The 19,475-nt window shown below is 29.7% G+C and overlaps 1 protein-coding gene and 1 long non-coding RNA gene across 4 annotated transcripts in view; one reads left to right on the forward strand and one right to left on the reverse strand.

Moving 5' to 3' along the window:
* Positions 1–19,475, forward strand: part of nolo (ADAMTS-like no long nerve cord) — a 29,483-nt gene that overhangs the window by 1,824 nt on the left and 8,184 nt on the right. The window contains exons 2-5 of the mRNA XM_015934054.3: positions 9,840–10,133; positions 17,956–18,143; positions 18,836–19,037; positions 19,332–19,470. Coding sequence (XP_015789540.2) covers positions 9,840–10,133; positions 17,956–18,143; positions 18,836–19,037; positions 19,332–19,470 — 823 coding nt within the window. The remainder of the gene's footprint in view (positions 1–9,839; positions 10,134–17,955; positions 18,144–18,835; positions 19,038–19,331; positions 19,471–19,475) is intronic.
* LOC107366447 (uncharacterized) lies at positions 14,381–19,069 on the reverse strand. Of its 3 annotated transcripts, none has more exons than XR_001569665.3 (7): positions 18,927–19,069; positions 18,714–18,804; positions 17,888–18,108; positions 17,644–17,812; positions 17,229–17,301; positions 16,531–17,128; positions 14,584–16,205 (listed from the first exon to the last, which is right to left on the reverse strand). It is a non-coding gene; the product is annotated as an uncharacterized LOC107366447 (long non-coding RNA). The 3 variants fall into 3 exon arrangements; XR_016198837.1 differs by having other exon boundaries at positions 17,888–18,097; positions 18,470–18,804; XR_016198838.1 differs by lacking the exon at positions 17,644–17,812 and having other exon boundaries at positions 14,381–16,205; positions 17,854–18,108.

Genomic DNA, 19,475 nt, shown 5'->3' on the forward strand with positions numbered 1-19,475 from the left:
TTCGGGTTTGTGTTACTAGAAGCTCGTGAAATTGAGAAGAGATGATGAACCAAAGGTAAGGGTAAGAAAGTATCTAAAGTAGGTATGAACAGGTAAAAAAAGAGAGAAGAGCCGATAACGATATTTAGCCAAGTTTAGTGTTTTACCTTTACCTTGCTTTTTACCATTTCTTACCTTTTTTATTTTTAATGTAACTTCACTTTTTCTTGCTCCTTTACCGCCCAAGTTGTCTTGAAATACTTTCAAATATATACACTTGAAATGTGTATATCAATTGACCCTTGGCAAGCGTAGGAGCTGGATAAGCTTGTAATAATAATGGTTTATAATGATGAAGATTATTTTCTTGAGTTAATTCATTTTCATCTTAATCATGACATTGACTTGGAAATGATTTGTTATTAGGTTTGGTTTTGCAGTTGTATAACATTTTACTGTTTGTTGTTACCTTCACTTTTACCAAATAAAAGATGAATGAGTGTGAAGCATTTGGTTAGGGCCAATTACATCTCATCAGTTATCATGATCATCATAATGATGATGATAATCATTGCAACAATCATCTTTCTCACCATTAGAAACAAAACAAAAAAGTGAAATTAATTCACGATAAAATGATTTGTAGACTAAAGTTAATATGAAATTCAATTACAACAATATTTACCTTGTAAATTAACTAACTATCAATTTAATTTGTCGAACATCATTTTGACTTCTTGTCTCTACTGATTTAATTTTACCTTTTTATTCATCTTCTCTAGTCGTGCTCCTCATCTTTCATCTTAAATTTGTATTCCAATCTTTTCCTCTTCATTTCGTCTTAATATTATTTCAAAAATGCTGATAAACTTCATTTCCATTCTTACACTTTCACTTACCCGCATCATCATCATCATTTCAATTTTACCTCAAAATTGAATTGAAACACAAAGCAACAATACTTGGTTCATACGGTAACAGCAAATTGCTGTTATTGAAAAGGCTTTTTGAAAGGTTGGTTACAAGTTACAAGTGATCAACGTCTTCATCTTCATCTTATACCTTACGGCTAAGTTATCATTCATCATTTGATAATGGCAATTTAATAGGTAAACAATAATAATAATAGTTAATTGTTATTGATCAAAAGAGATTCACTTTGAGAACAGCTTACAAACACTCAAAAGAGGTAACACAATTGTCAATGTGTATAATGCATATAATGGATGATATTACAACAAAACCAGAGGCAAAAGTTTATAACAAGGTAAAGGTTAAAATTTGGTCATTTGGTCGATAAGTTAAAGATGATGAAGATGAAGGGCAGAGTACATGATAAAGTGAATGAAGAAGAAGAAGAAGAAAATAGATGACCAAAGATGTTACAAGACACAACATGTTTGACCATTTGACTTTGGTCAAACATCATCAATTGAATTATACTTTTTTTTCTTGCTTGTTCAATAAAAAGTTAAGAAGCAAATTGACAGACTAAATCGATCGGAACAAATCAGGATAACCTTCAATCTTAAGACACTGAATGAGTTTTTATCTGCATAACAAGAAGTACACCATTCTTAAGACATTTCATCTTCATTTCTCATCCTCATCTAAAAGTGTTGCTACTCTTTGTTATAATATATTCATCGATTTTGCAAGTATAAGGAAGATGGATTACAACTTTCCTCTTCTCTTGTCATCAGATTCACTTGCAATTGAACAGATAATTTGATCAATTTTCATGTTTACAACAACTGAATAACTGAACAGATGAGAAACAAGATGAAAATTCTTGAAAAAATAGCGAGCTTTCACTCTCGACCTGAAATCAAACGTTAATTTTTTACCCAATTTAGTTATCGTTATTAATATTGTTTCATATTAAATGTACTTTTAATTATGCTAAATGTTGACTTGTTAATTAATTGCTATTGTTGATCAACATGATGAGCCAATTAGCCTTAATTGATTTACCCAAATTCAGGTAGCAACAAAATCCTTTTCATCTTGTTAAGGATAATTGTGGAGATTTGATTGAGGCTAAATTGCAATTTAAAAATACATATTCCATTGAAAATTGTTTCACTTTTATTGTGACAATAAAATTGGAAAGCAATTAACCTTGTCAAGTGCAATATTAAATTGTTGGACAATCAATTTTTTCTCGTTAAAATCTTTTTACAATTACATGTCATTTTAAACTTGTATAACTATTTTGATTATCATCACAATTAACGATTCAATTGCCAAATGACAGTTATCCAAGTTATTTTTTTTCCTAAATTATATTTACTTTTAACTGAAAACGTTTCAATTTTATTCTGACCATTGTTTTGCTTTTTATGTGATCCATTGATATACAGCCTTTTCAACGTAACATACTTCAAGGTATATAACAATAAATAACAATGTTAACATTTGTTTCATTGCATTTCCTTTTCCTGGTCACTGCCTGAGGCTGTCAATTTTGTCTGAAGAGTGGAAGGGAAAAGGAAAAAAATTGCAATCTTAAAAACTGTTTTTACCTGTAAAGAAAGAATAGCAATAAAGGTTAAACTGACCAAGGGACTGGTGAAGGGTGTAAAAATGAAATGACCAAAATGATTACATACATTTCAAGGGAATGCAAATGGATAAGAATAGGTTATAATTTAGAGTTATCATTTGATGACCTTTTTCTTGTGGTTTTAATGGTCAATCAGTGTTTAGTTGATAAATGATCCTTTCACTGAATCCCAATCAATTTAAAGGTGTTGGGAGTAACATTTAGTTTTGATCACTGATTAACCAGTGTTAATATTCAAATTAATGATGTCTCCATGAAAAAGGCAACACACATTGAAATCAGGTTAATCTCATCTGGTAAACATGGCAATACGATTGTGTTAATATCATTGATTCAACTTTTCTTGACGAGTTTCCCATCATCATAAATTATCTTCATCAAAGTGTCATGTAATCAGTGATTCAATTTTCAACTCACACTTTATCCCGGCAATACGAGTATAAACAAAAGGTAGAAACTCTGTAAACATTGTAAACATTTACAGGTAAATAATAGGAGAAAAAATTGATTTGATTTATACTTTTTTTTCCTTGATAACAACTTGATAACCCAAATATAAATAATAATGTTAGTATGACAAGTTTGATAACAAGTAAGGGACTCAACTAATCCATTTTATTATAACTTAATCATTTTGGGTATCAATTGATGAATGATGAGAAAGGCAAAAAATTAGGTAAAAATTAATCAACTGTTTACCTTTGATCATGTTAATCGAGGAAATGATTGAAATGCATTTTCTTCATTTGATTTTCATAACATTTGTCATTCCCTTGATTCAATGATCTCTGTCAATAATTGCGACTCTTGATTGTCACAATTTGATCGTTTCAGTTATCCCATCAAGTTTATAAATAAACAATTTATTCAATTAATTTCTTGCATTCAAACGTTTGAAGGAACACAAAAAAAGATGAACAAAAGGAAGACAAAAGATTAAGAGGATTTACAAAAATGAAAGGTTAAGGACACTTAAGTTGGACCATCGAGTTGAACCAATCAACAGTGTACAGGTTGATTGGTCAATATAAAAACAATGAACAACCCAAACCCAGAAAAACAACAAAAAAGCAGCGTAAATCCTCTTAAGCTTTCATTGAAACTTTCACTGAATCTCCCAAATCTTATATTCAATCTTACAAATGTAAAGATTTTTTTTCATCAACAACTTGAGTCTAAAAATGAACTTTATTGGCAAAAAACAATTTGCATCAATCAAGTTCATAAGAGTAAATCAACATTTGAATAACTTTTTTTTCCAGAAAATGTTTTATTCCAAATCATGTTTTGCCTTTCAGTTGATTATTGAATATAATGTTGTGAAGAATCTTGATTTGTCGAGTATTTTGACCTGAATAACATTTCCAGTTGAATGTCACCTTTTACAGGTTTACCGTCTAACTGTCCCTTAGCCAAAAAATATCATGATATTGATGAGTCTATTGATAATCAAAGTGAAGAGTATAAATGAAAAGAAGATGAAGTTTCTTGACAATCACAAGAGTCTATTGAATTATTATTGACGAAGTGGACTTGATATGTTGTTGATTATAATTGAATATCCTAGTTGTCCCTAAGGTAAAAAAAGGTACAGAATGATGTCTCAATTGTTGTTCACCAGTACAATTGTTTTTTCCCTCCTTACCTTTGAATATTCAACTTGAAAATATTGAAGTAAAAATGATTCTTACCATTGGTTTCCTCCCTTTACCCATTTCATGCCATTTTTGATCCCTTTTCACCTGACAACACAAAACAAACGTTTGATTGGCATTTTGCCAACTAACTACTGATTTTTTTTTCAACAAACACTGTTCATCTTGATTGTAGTCTATCAATTTATTCAATTGTTACGATTGTTACCAATATAATGCACATGGAGTGTAAATGAAGCTACAGACAGATTAAAGAGTATATTGAATGTCTATTGACAGCAGTTATTCAGTTGCTTTACTCCGAGATAACTCTTGTTATTATCAATATTTAATATTTAAATATCATCAATATCTACATATTTTACTGCATTTATACCAATGGTAAACACTTGGGTACAAAAAGATGGTCAAAGAGTAGGAAAATGTTTCCCATTGTGTTTGTGTGTGTTTATTTTTAACAACTTTGTGTATTGTCCCATTATGAGTTTACCTTTTTTTTGTTCAATGAAACTTTACTTTCATTTGGCGCTCTTGCTGAGCCATTACAATACAACAAAGTGACCAACAATGAGCCATGTTCATTTCATATCATTAATATAATTGTCATCTTTGTTTGCCTTTATTGTAATCATATTAAAGTGATAGTTTTGCACTCCTTTGCCTTTCTCGTTTTTGTCAACCTTTTTTTTTTACAATATCCAGCCAGGCTGAGTAAATCGTTAATCAAGTCAAATAAGATGTTACATTGAAGGATAATTTGTCATTGTAAACTGTTGTTTTAACTTGAAACAATTTACTGTCACAATAATAATGCAAAATAACTGAGCAATGATTAATCAACGAGGAAATTGTTATCACAGTTAAACAAATGAATGGATTGAGAGATGAAAGGTTTAATCAGATACAAGTTATCAAAGTGACCGTCTTAATGAGCAACAAGATATTTCACATAAGAAGGAAAATTCAGGGTAAACTTTGAGTCACTCCATCAGTGAGTCAACTGTTTCCATGAAATCATCATTCAAAATGATCTCCGACTTGATAAAGGAAAATCAGATTCAAAGCATTTCTTAAAACCAAAGTAACGAGTCTTGACACAGAAAATAGAATCACAATTTCATGATGTTTCCAATAAACATTGAACAATTGCAATAATTAGAATCAGATTTTGAATCCTTTGACCTTTTGCCATACTTTTCGTCATGTACAAGCACTGACTTAAGATCCTCTGATATTCCTCGATATTTCTACATGTCATTAGCTTCCTCTTGTTGAGACAAATCTGGTGCTACTGAACAAACACAACAGAATCAAATAACATGTTTTTTTGTAAACCTTTAACATCTAATTTCAATATTGATTTTTTGATGATTTTCCTGTCAATTTTGCATCACGATTGATTGGTGAAAATGAAATGATACAAACTCATCTTGGATATGTTTACCAAATCACCTTTACTCCACCTAATTATCCAATAATCATTAATTGTTCATGTTTTAACTTTTTACTTCTGATTAACGCTATTTATAAATTTATATATCAACCTGAGGATGATTATTCTAATCAATTGTTTCCATTATTTATCCTCTCTTCTAATCATGTTATTACCTGAAGTTCATCTTGCCACTCATTATAATTAAATGTTTGTTCACCTCATCACTTTCAATTGTACATTGGCAATTAATAAATAGGATTAGTAATTTAGGTAATTTTTTTCTCCCTTTTTCTTCTTCTTCTTCATGTCATTTCATTCATTTGCTCAAATGAACAAATCGATATATTGACTTTGCTTTAAGAGGCAAACTAAAAGCTCAAATCTTAACATGATTATATTATTTGCTTTCCGTCAGATTATTTGATTAATGATGAGAAAATATTATGTATAATAAGATGCCAATGAGGTTCAAATTACCAGGTTAAACTTTTACTGGTTTAACCGATAATATGGTTATGATATTACAAATGATATAAATGTACTTTTCCTGTGTAAATTGAATGCAATTTTTGCCTCATTTGTAATCATTTAATGCATTTAACAAATTTCACCAGAAAATTAAAAATTGATCACAATTAACCTTGATTTGTTGTAAGTCAAGTTTAAACTCACAAATCAAGTTAACTCAGGTTACGATCATAATGTTGTGTTCAAACTTGATATCAAAAGGTTCATCATTTATCAAGTTGAAAATTTGTTCAAAGTCAATTTTTTGGTGAAAATTAATTTCATGATAAAATTTTCAAATGTGGAAATATTTTCCTACCAAAGTGCAACTTTGCTTGAACATGTTTTGTTTCAAGAATTTCAAAGTTTCCAATTTTTGTCTCTCAAAAACATAAAACACTTTAAGATCAATATTAAGATATAATCAAGAGTTAACTTCAGAAATGATTTATCATTAAAATCTCATCCTCATTCATTCAGTTGATCACCATTTGATCAGCCAATGTCCGGCTATCAATGAGTCTTGAACCTTCAATAACTTGAAACATAATCAAATCGTTCAATCAACTTTACTCATGATTCAGGGTAAACTTTTTGTTTTTGGCAAAGTAAAATATTCATAATCATAATTATCGTGAGCAACGATTGTATTTACTTAATGCTCTTCATGACATTGAAAATTGAATAACTTTTTTACAGAATTTTCTTTTTCCATAAAATACTTTTTTCATGAAAATTCAACAAAACTTTATACTCATTAGGCGGCATTTTTATGAAAAATTGAAAAATTGTTCAACTTGAGGTGAAACTTGGTTTCATTTTCTTATAAATTGTTTCTCAATTGTAATCAAATATGATTCCAATTTAACCATGAAAATTCAACATTTACTCAGACTCACGTTTAGGTTGAATTGAAAAAGATTAATCATGATATCTGATTCATGGATTGACCATCAATGAAAAATGAATAAAAAAATGTTGAATGCTCATTTCCAAATGAAAGACTTGAGTGGAAACATTGATAACCATCATTATTAATACTTTTGAAACAATTTCAGTTGAATTGAGAAAGGAATGAAAATCTCTGGAGAATCGAGTAAAGAAGAAGAAGAAGAAGAAAAAATGAAACCAATCTTGATCACTTATCAATTCATGAATTCATATGAACAATATTCAGGGAATCTCAAGACAAGGAACAATCAATTGACGATAAAAAGGATGACAACAATTGTTCATCTTTAGCTTCATCTTTCTTCCAAGACTCAATTGACTCTATCCATTGACGGTTATTGTCAACATTTTGTGTCCATTTTTCATCCTTAATTGATTCTTCCTCATCTCTATCATCTCTATCATCATCCACTTTCAATCCATTTCTCATCTTCCACCTCACACCACCAGAGAAGAAAAAAAGAAACTCGAAAAATTTCGATTCACTTTTCTCTTCTCTCCATCTTCTTGATATTTTGTTTTCACATGGCAATCATCTTCATATTATCATCATTATCTTCTTACAAATCTATTTATTGTTTCTCGTTTCATTCATTGAAACATTCAACCTTTGAATCTCTTTTTTTGTTGCGTTTCATTCCCATTTTCATTTGAAACAACATTGAATCTCTAATTTATCCGTCATCATCTATGAAATTTTCATTATCATCATAATCTTTGTCATCTTTTTCATTATCATCAACTCAATGATGATCACTTTCATCTTGTTCATCCCTTCACTTTTCCCACTTTTATCCCTGTTCATCCATTGGAAAGGAAAGAAAAGGCAAAAAGATATTTAGACTCAAGAATGTGAATGATGACGGATAAAATAATAATGTCTTTAACCTCATACTTTATCATCATCCTACTCATCCTCATCATTTTCCTTGGTCTTCATTGTCCTTCAATTGTTATTATCCAATTGTCTTAAGGTTTTATTTACAGTTCAGTTAATTTCCAATTGTAATAATTGTGATAAACTGGAAACATGAGTTTCCATGAGAAACTTTGCCCTTTTCATCATTGCCTCCCAATTAATTAAGATTAATGTTAATGTCAAGAAAAAATTATTCAATCAAAATATTTATCAACAAAGATCAGTCAATTGATCAGTCAAACAATCAGTTAATCAACCAACAATGAATAAAGCAATAAACATTGATATCCATAAAATCATTATAATGAGCTAATTTTTGGCAAACTTAAATGCCAAAAGGTTGACAAGTTAATTGTTAATTTGATTTTCAATTGCAACTGTTAACCAAAGATTTGAAAAACATTTTGTTCACTTGACAGTCAATCGATAATCAATTGTTATGATGAATTCATGAGAGTTATCATGCTTTTAAGGTCAACAACTTGTCAACAATAACGATTTCTGGATAAATATTTAACTGATTAAAAGTGATAAATTTTTGATTCCATTTTTCAGTTTTCTGTTAACTATTGTCAATGTGTGTGTATTAATTGGTTAAAGTAAATCATTTTGACTTTAAACTATTAAATCAATGTTTTGTTTTATCAATATTTCATGGAAAAGGTGAAGGAAGAAAAACAATTTAACAGGAAAAAAAATAAGATTGAATACTGGTAAATATTGAACTGAACTTTTGTTTGCCTTTTTACTTTACTTTTTTTTACCAAGTTGTTATAATAAATTTTAATGTTGACAATTGAATTGTCAGATTAACAGGGAATAAGGATGAGGATTTGAGAAGATGAAGAGACAGGATAACAGGATAATGATAAAAGTAAGTATCAGAGGAGTAAAGGGATAATCATAATAATGATGATAATGTTAGGGACAAAATGACATCCTCATCACTTGTAAAGTGTGTGTACAACTGAGCAACAAGAAAGTGTTTGTTTTCCCATTTTGTGATGTTATTTTGTTCACCATCACCATCATCATCATCATCATCTTATATCCTAAAGATGAAAATGGTTATTCTTAATAAAAACTAAATCCATTTCAATTGCATGAGAAAACATTATCCAAGATATTGTTTCCAGTTTTACTTAACACCGTTGAATCTATCAATTGCCATGAATCTTTCACTGTTGTTCAAATCAAACAAATGATGCTAACAATGGCCTCTCGTCCGTTTATCATCATTTAACATGCCAGTATGAAACGATAGTCAAAAGGATTTAACCGATTATGATGAGTATCATGATGAGTATGATGATCATGTTAACAATAACCATTAAACATCTAAACTTTTCAATCGATCGTTGAAACAAACAAAAAAATCAGATGAAAGGGAAAAACTATTGAAATGACATTCCATTGTCTCAATGGTAAAATTTATGGTTACATTAGTTTCATCTTAATCAAAATGTTCATTTATATTATTTATCTGTTCAGTTTCCAGTTGATAAAATACAATTCTCATCATGGATCAAATTAGTATCATAATCATAACCATTTCTTGTTCATCTCTTAGACATCCATTACTTTTTATATCCTTCATAATATCCGTTTCAACCTTGACCATTCAATTGCTTCAAGTCCATTGAAAGTTATGACAAACAAATGCTGTCTTTTCCTAGACAATCCACCAAATAATTGAGTGTCCAAAAAAATGTCCAAAATCTGTTCAACCCTTGAAAGTGTATACAAATGAAACAAATGAAACAAAAAGTCTTGAAATTGGGCCAAAATTTTAATCAATTTTTTTCTTGTCTTTTCTCTCATTTTCAGACAACTTTTTTATCGTTACTATTTATTTTGTCACAATTGATTGTAACAAGCAAAGCATCTTCAAGCATCAAGGATAAAGGAGGAGGCAATGAAGATGGCGACGATTTCCTGAAAATCATTAGAAAACAAGATTCTTCTTTAATCAATTCTTTCAACGATAATCCATTTCATCTGTACATTCCTTCATACAAGATCTCATCATCTTTAAAATCAAATATTCATTCCAATCAATCACAACAGTTAACCTCACCAACATCAGTTTTTGAGCCAACAGTTTATCATCTTGTAGTAAATGTAAGTACAAAAAGGTTCAACAATAAATATCATGATTACTGAATATATAGTTTTATGTAAATGGTAAATTTTTTTATTAATATTTTTTTCACCTTTTCCCATCCCAGTGGTTTGACAATGTTTTTGTTTAAAACACGAGTCTCCATTTAAATATATGAATATTTTTATTCATTTATATGAAAACATCTTTTTCCATATCAACTTTAATAAATCAACCTTTTCTTCATGGTTAAAGGTGAAACTTATTTATACAAGGTTCACTTTGAAAACTGTCAAGACTTATTGGCATGTTATTTTCATGATAAACATCATTGAATATATCATATCTGATGCAAAAGCCTTTCGCTTTTTGCTTTACATCAAAAAGGAAGAGGAAAAGTTCTTGACTTTTAATGATAATTCAACCAGTAAACTCAATTGAATTCACAACTTTGCCAACTTTTTTCTTCCATTTTTGATTGCAATCATTTCTTTTCCCTGTTAGATTAAATTTTAATATCATTATTAATCTTATTTAACTTATCATTTGAAAACATTAGGTGAGGTTAGATTTGACGATTCCCTTGTCTGTTGTTGCATTTCATTGAGAAAAGGAGAAAAAATTGATGAACATTTTTTTCTTTTTTCATCTCATTCTAATTATCATTATACATTAATCATTTACAGGTAAAAATTAACGCAATTTTATTATCTAACAAGACTCAATTATTTATAAATTTCAGCTCATTTTTTCTCCCTTTTTCACTTTCAAGGTTTTGATTCAAGTTGGAAAAGGTTTAAGGTTATCAAAAGCTCGTAATCATTATGATAACTTTTATAAATAAATAGTGAATAATCAATATTCAAATGAGAAATGATTTAATAATTTAATCATTTGCCTCTTTAAGGATCAAACCTTTGCTGTGACACTTTGCAACTTGCTATTCAAATGTCACTTTAAATGATCTTTTAAATTGATTTTCAAACTTTCCAATCCTCATCAATAATCAATTGTTCAAACTAGACGCTCATTTTGGGTTACATTTCTGAATTTTGTCTCTAAATAATTTACATTTTTAACAGATAAATTACAAATTCATTTTATTATTACGACAAGTGATGGACTTAAACTTCAACTCTTTGGTTGAATCAATCAACAATAAATATTAGTTGGTGACAAAAAAACTTGACTCAGAGCTGCAGTTGATCCTGTCGTGGTCACCAAATGCTAAGAGGTTAATGATACTAACCACTATACTACCAGAGATTATATAGTTGAATAGGTGATGAATTCACTGAATAAGGTTCAATTTTTACATTGATTCTCAAGATGGGCAGATTCAGTTGTTTGAATTGACCAGATTGTTTACTGACAGGTCAACACTTTTATTAACCAGCCATTGGTCATATAAAGTGAAAGGTCGATGATTATAATCTGATAATAATCAATAATAGGAATCGCTTAAAGGCTATTAACCCAGATTTTACCTTTAGGTTAACCGTTTGTTATCTGGTTAATTCCCAATTCAAGTTAATTGAAAGTCAAACATTGTTGCAAGCAAATATGAATATCTAACCATTGAAGATGAACAATGTTAGTTATGAATAAATGCATGAATAGTTCAGTCTTGTAAAATGAAAACTTGGTGAAACCTTATCAATGATCATTTTGCAGTGTAAAGATGAAATATGAAACAGTTAAAAGATGATCATTAGAATCATCAATTGATCAGCTTTAATCAATAAGCTTAAATTGAACATTGACTAGTGTAAATGGAAAAATGTTTCTTAACAAACGATCAACATTTATTTGATTGATTAGGATGAGAGAAGATGGAAAAAAGCAAATAATTTTAATCATAAAATACGGGCTTTCATGATGATTTATATACGTTGAGGGAAAAGTTTTTTATTGAAAAATGAAAAGACACAAATTATTAATTCAATAATATTTAGATTTTCATTGGAAAGGGAAAACTTGATCAAAGTTAACCTGTCGGGTAATATTTATGTTATTGTGGGTTTACTCGCTTGTAAAACATATTAAAAGTATATTTGTTTGTTGCAAGAAATCATCATTTCTCATCATCATCATGCAATTTCATCATTGAAAGTGAACATGAACAAGAAGTAAGCAAAAAACTTTTAGCTTTCAACTGGAAGAGCAAAAAAATTAGACTCAATGGGATTCGGTGTAATATGGTCGTTAATTGCTCATTTTCACCATTTTCTTACCCAAATCGTTAATCACTCATGATGATGATGAAAAAGAGGGAGGAAGAAGATGGTGAGAAAATGATAAGAAAATGAAACTCGAAAAATAATGATAATAGTTTGTAATAGGAAAAGGCAAATTAACATTCATGTAAAGCCATCCTGAATAACATGAGAAGCATTTGATTGTGAACTGCCATTGAAAGTACAGGGTGACAAATGGTATCTGATAATTTTGCGCCACATCACCATTTCTTTATTTCTTATTCGTTTCTTTCATATCATACATTGTTTTGTAGCTGAATCATTGAAGTTTTTGATGCACAGAATTTGCTTTAGGACTTGAATCAACTAGCGAAATCGGCAAAAAAAACTTCAAAGATATTCTGTTAGAATACCCAGAAAAAAATTTGGTTACAGCAAGCCTGCAAAAAAATAACATGCTACTCAAAATTATCAGCCTCCATTTGTCACCCTGTATTAATAGATATGAGAAACGAAAAATATGGGAATCAGTTTTTTTGTTCACTATTACAAGATAATCTTGAATCTATCATTAACTCATGATGATAACTTGATATTAAAATAGTCGAGGCGTTGACTTGAGACTTTTCACAGTTTCATGATATTCACCTTCCATTCACTTGAACATTATTGGAAACTGATATTGTCCAAATGCAGTAACAAACATTGTTCAATGTGAAAAGGAAAGTTGAATGAAAATGTGAATTAACATCCATTGCTATAGCAGTTTAACAGTGAAAAGTGATTATTGTTTAGTTTGATAAATGTTGTAAATTATCGTACAAAGGTGATGAAAAGAGACGAAATTTGGTCTTTTTTTTCTTGTTCAATCTTAGACTTTAAAAGGTGAAAAGAGTGAAAAATGTTGATGAAGAAGATGAAAATGATGAGGAAGATGGAGATGAAAATTGGAGATATTAGAGTGAATGGGAAGAGTAAAAGAGTGATGAGTTTCAACTGTCAAAAAAAGATTTTATTAAGCCTTTTCTACGTTTTGTTCACATTATTATTATTATTATTATTGTTATAATCATTATTTTTATTATTATTATTGCTATTTGCAAAAAGATGTTACCCACAAAAATGTTGAAAATGAAGCAAAAAAAGAGTAGCAAAAATCCCTTTCACTGATGATAATGATGATGAGAAGGAGGAAGATGAAGTTAAGCTACAAAACTGCTTTTTTTTGTAACAAGATTTATAACAAATTTAAACACATTAAAACACACATTGGACAACATTGTTGTGTTCAAAGCTCATACAATTAATGCTCTTCACCAACTTCATCACAAAATAAAAAATCCAGTTGAATACAACACAAAAAAGACTTGATTTTTTTCATCCTTTTTTTCCTTCTTCTTCACATCTTCAGCATCATCTTCAGTATCATCTTTAGCTTCATCTTCATTTTCATCATCTTTCTCATCGTCATCTTCCTTCTCTTTGTAGTCTTCAATTGAGTTCAACTCTGTTCCCTAGATAATATCATGATGATAACTTGGTATGAAATGAAAAAAAATGTTGAGAGTTAGAAGCTTAAGCAAAAGGAAAAGAAGATGATTTTGATAGGAAAAAAAAGGTTAAAAATTGTGGAAAAAGAAGTGGAAATAAGTATAAGAGAATGAAAAATCATCAACATCTTACTTGTTCATCTTCTGTTCAGTTTACTGTCTATGTTCCTGTAAAATATCATGTTCATTGTTTAACAAGGTTAACAGGATAAATAATTGAATGATCAGGAAACAAACTACTTGATGATGTTCAATTTTACTTGATAACTCGGGTTTGAATGAAAATTATTTTTCCCTGTTTACCTTTAAACAGTTTTGTCACCCAAAAATTATACTTTGGGTTTCAATTATTAATGTTAAGTTATTAACAATTACGTAAATTGCTTCTGTGGTTTATTATGGTCAAGTTAACAAATTAATTAGCATTAATTTTGTGTAAAATCAAATTAAAAGTGTTGCTCTTTTAAATTGAGAAACAGTTTGTCAATTGTGAATCTTTCAATGAAACTTGTTCATAGGTTTTTAGGTGCAGTTCAAGGTTAGTTTATTTTTAATCATAAGATTAAACTACAATCAATGGAATTGAGTTGATCATTATTGAACACAGTTAGTTAAAAATGATAATCAACCTTTTCATTGCTGTTAAGGATTATGTAGTTCATCAGATGAAACATTAATCCTCATGATTGATTAGCTAAAATATGAAAGGTGAAAAGAGCTAATAAAAGTGTATTACAATTAACTTTTAATTATGATATTAAACGTTGATAATAGAGATGTTTGGGTTTGATTGGAAATATTTAGATGGCAACCTTGATTAGTTATTTGAGCACAATTGTTTATTGTTCACTAATAGCAGTTAAAATGAGGAAAAGAAGGTTAGTTTTCAACGAAAAAAAAGTTAATTACATTTTTCATTTTAAACAGTCAATCCAATTAAACTAACCTTTAAATATTGGTCTATTACATTGGTAATCAAACATTGGTGTCTAGTTTTTAGGAGGATCTGGAAAAGCCTATTGAAATACTGCCATAAAATACACTTTACAATGTTATACTGAATATCAAATTGATTGTGAAGTTGATCAAATGTATTATTGATTATTGTTAGAGAGACTTAATTAAAAATAGATATTTGAGCATAAAATTGTTGATTTGAAACATTAACCACAAAAATTGGCGAACAGATGATTTTGAAGATTCTCAACACATTAAAAACTTGAGGTGCAATGTAATCATCAACAATAATCATACACCAATCCTAAAATGTAATCATTTTAATGGCTAATTAAACTCTGATTATTGGTCAAGATATTGAGTAAACTCTTCTAGTTAAGACTATCGTTATTTGTCAATATTATTGCTATGAAAAGTGTTTTTAAATTTATCTTTATATACATTTTTATAATGGTAAAATGTAATAATATTGTTACCATAAAAAAAATACTCAACATGATAAAAAACGGTTAAGTTGCTGTTGATTTTCTGTACGTGTTAAAATGCATTCTGTAATATTATTGAAATGGTTTGGGTAACTACTAATAATGATGATGATATTACTACTACTTATATCAATAATAATAATGATGATAATAATAGTAACATCTTAAAGATGAAATGGTAAGATAAACGAGGCAATAACTGGCCCAATGACAGGTTAAAACATTATCCATTAGTCTTTAAAATGGCTATCTTTTTTATAAGAGTAACATAAATATTTCCTTCAAGTTCATCTTCAGTTTTTCAACTTTTCCTCCTTTCCTTGTCAATTCCATCATAATATTACATCGCTGGTAAAAATAGAAGCGAGTTGAAACGCATCTTTCCTCTTTATCTTTAAGTAATCACATATTTGTTGAAACATTTCAACAAATTATCTTCATCTTTCAATGGTTAACTTGGGTTAACTTATTACTCTTTTAAATCACATCAAGAGTGCATCCAAAGATTGATAGAGTTAAAAGTTTAAAGTTGATATTAATTGATGTTACGGTTACAAGATTCAATCCAATTTGATGCCATAACTTAATTGTTGTTCATCCTCATTAGTGTTAACCATGTAATATATAAATATCCATTGATTCACTCATCAATTGGTAAACGGACATCAGTTACTAAATCCAAGTCTAGTGATAGTTGTATAAAATAACCAGAAATCCAGGTAAATTTATTCATTGATTGTACATTTGATCAATATGTTTAATCAATGAGAATCCAATCGGTTGTTTGTTGTCAGGAGTTAAGTGTATTGCACCTTGTTTCATCCTTGTTCACCAATCATCGACATGATTGCTCTTAACTGTGAGTTTAATGGTGTTAGATACTGATAAAAACATCCAAAAACCTGTCAAGAAATAACATTGGCAAAAGTTAATTATAAACCGTTAAAATGGCATACATTGATCATCACCACCATCAACATCACTTTCATCATCATCATCATACTCTAATTTTCTCTCTTCTTCTTCTTTTCATGTTTCAGCCTTTTTTTTGAGCAAAGTATTTTATGCTTTTTATATTTTAAATTGTTGTTGAGGGTTAACCGTTAATCTAATTGTTCTCACAAGTCTCAACAATTTGTTTCTTGCTTTTTCCTCTCCTTTTACATCCTTATCTTCATCTTCACTCTGTTTTCTGTAATTTTTCTTTCACAAATTTCATTTTCCTACCTTGTCAGTCTTTTTACACTTTCCCGGTAAAAATCTCCTTACTTAAGAGAGATGAGACGAGCAAGATGGATGAAGATGAAGATGAGTTTATCCTTGTTGACATGACTTTTCCTCTTTTCCTTTTTTTCCTCTTCTATTCCTTTTTTCTTTTGTTGTAGCTGTTGTTTTTGTTGTTGTAGATGATGATGATGATGGTGATGGCGATGGTGATGTTGATAGTGATGGTGATAATGTTTTTGCAACAAAAATCCATTGAAATCCAATGAGAGGTAAAAGTTACCAATGCGTATAATAAAACCACAGAGATTTTTGCTTCCTGCAAGCCAACCTTCGTTAGTTATTCTGTTAACTACCATATAAACCTTAATTATTTAAAGTTAATTAAGATGGAATCCATATTGTTTATAAAATATCTATGCTAGGAATTAATCAACAGGAAAGAAGCCCTTTTAAGTACAAAGTTCAACCATCGTAATGAATTTCGTATTTATCCAAAGTAAACATGTTAACTTCAAAGAAGGTAACTTTAATTTGTCCGTTTATAACAACTCTACATCGACAGGAAAGGGTAAAATCAATAATCTTGAGCACAATTTATCTAATAACAAGAAAGTAAAAAAAGAGTGAAACAAGTTAAATAGTTGAAAGAATGTTGTGGCGATGTGCTTGTGCATATCTTTTCAAGTTAAATACTGTACTGTAAGTGCGAGTTGAAACGATTACACCAACCGAATATCAATCTTAGCAAGTTTATAACTTTCTAAATAAAACCTGAAAAAATCAAGGAAAACAAGAAAAAAAACAAAAGAAAAAGATAAGAAAAAAATTAATGTTTAAACAAATTCTCATGGTCACATGGAGAAGGGAAAAGGCGATTATATTGATCAGGAATTAGTGAATGAAATTGATGATTATGTTCATGATTACGATCATGTTTATAATGATGATGATGGTTGTGATTAGATTTGTGGATAGAGATAGAAACTGCCATTAGATACTGAGATGAAAAATAAAACCAAGTTACACCAAATATTTGCGGTTAACGCAAGAAAACCGTTGTTACCGAACCATGTCAATAAGCAAGATTAGGTTATGCATGAGAAATATATTCACCAGTGTAAGCCGTAGTTAAAAATGAAGAGAAAAATGATGAAACCCATGAAGGTTGAGAGAAGAAAAAGGATAAGCGAAGCCACCAGCACCAGCACCACCTCCTATTAACCCCTGGTAACTTAATCTTGGCTTTTTTTCTAGTTGAACACTGATTATCGATGTTTTTTTGCTGCAAATAAAACCATGTAACAAAGACTATTACCATATTACCTTAACCATGATTATTATTATTATTGATGTGTACTTGTTGTTGCTTTAGATGATGATGATAATAAACAATCCTCTTTCTATTTGTTCTTTTTCTTTATTTAGCTAAATCAGCGCAACCTGGATAATCGATTCTTAAACCTGGTTGGTCCTTTAAGTTCTCATATTTCCCAATCCATTTGTGTTCAAGTTGGTCAAAGTCTTCCAGTTGATATTGGATTGTGTGATGATCATCAAGTTGATTATCCTAAACCAGATCTTAATCAATGTGATGATGTCAAATGTCCGCCCAGGTAAATAAGATTACAAGATGATGATGATGATGATGATGAAAAAAACGAAGAAAAAGACGAAATAAAATATTAGTTTAACATGAGCAACCATAAAAATTGTACGATATAAATTGTACAGTAACAGTGAAAGCAAAGGAAAGGCAAAAGTGCAGAGTGAGAAATATTAGTAATGTCAAATGGTAGATAAAACGACAGATAATAGCATTTCAAAGTGAAAACTGACATAAATTGACCTTAAAATGCTCAAGATTAGCGAAGAAAAAGTGAAGAAGAAAAAATGATTCATGAAAATTTGAAGTCTCATGTTGAAATTAAATCTTAAGAACCTTGTCAAAATATTATGTTGCTCTTTTTTGAGGGTTAATTCTGTACAAAGTCGGTGTATTAAATATCCAGAGGGAAACCTATCAACAGCATAGTCTTTCTTTGGCCTCTTCTTTCTCTTCTTTTCATGTTTCATCCAAGGAGTTAACTGAAATATGATGATCATGTTTTGCATCACTGATCGACACTTTTTTCCTCCTTTTCTTTTGGTCTTTTCCAATCTTCTTCTTTTGCGTTTTAATTTACCTTCTGATTTCCATGCTTTCTTTTCCTTCCTTGATTTGGCATCTTAATCTTTCCTCTTCAACTCTCCTTGGTGGCAATGGATTGGAAAACGCTATTAAATAAATAATATGGCATTAATTAAGCTGGATAATCGAAAATTGGAGTCAATGTAGCGTTACTTGCGGTACAGGATATCAATATCGATCTATCTTCTGTATACAAAAAAAGACAAACCATTCTCTAGTTCAAACGCCTGATTATCTCTGTCCATCGCCTGAACCCCCAAAAGAGCGTCTTTGTAACATTAATCCGTGTCCTGAATGGTTTGTTGAGCCTTGGAGTAAAGTATGTTGATTAAACAAATAGATTAAAATAAATACTTAACTAAAGTACAATGAGAAAATAAAAAACATCAATTCAATAATTAAGCAAACGTTTAACAAGTCAAGAGCTGGACAAATAGCCTAATCTGGATAACTAACGTTGTTGCTTATTCTTACGCAAAGAAAACTATGCGCGCGATTTTCCATTGTTTGTTTTTTTGCCAAATCATTGTTCTTTAACCATTTTTGTTTCTCTTTCTCTAATTTTTAATATCACCTTAACTAAAGTGTTTTTTGAATTCTTTCTCTCATCCAGTGTTCAGTTACTTGTGGTAATGGCCATCAATATCGTAAAGTGACCTGCCGTGAGGTCACTGGTGAGATCAGTGACCAATGTAATAATTCAACTAAGCCAATAACCAAAAGGTCTTGTGCTTTACCAGCATGTTCAAGAGGTAAG

Source organism: Tetranychus urticae, chromosome 2 (genome assembly GCF_039701765.1).
Source record: "Tetranychus urticae isolate SD_2017Ah chromosome 2, NJAU_TeUrti_SD_1.0, whole genome shotgun sequence".
NCBI lineage: Eukaryota > Metazoa > Arthropoda > Arachnida > Trombidiformes > Tetranychidae > Tetranychus > Tetranychus urticae.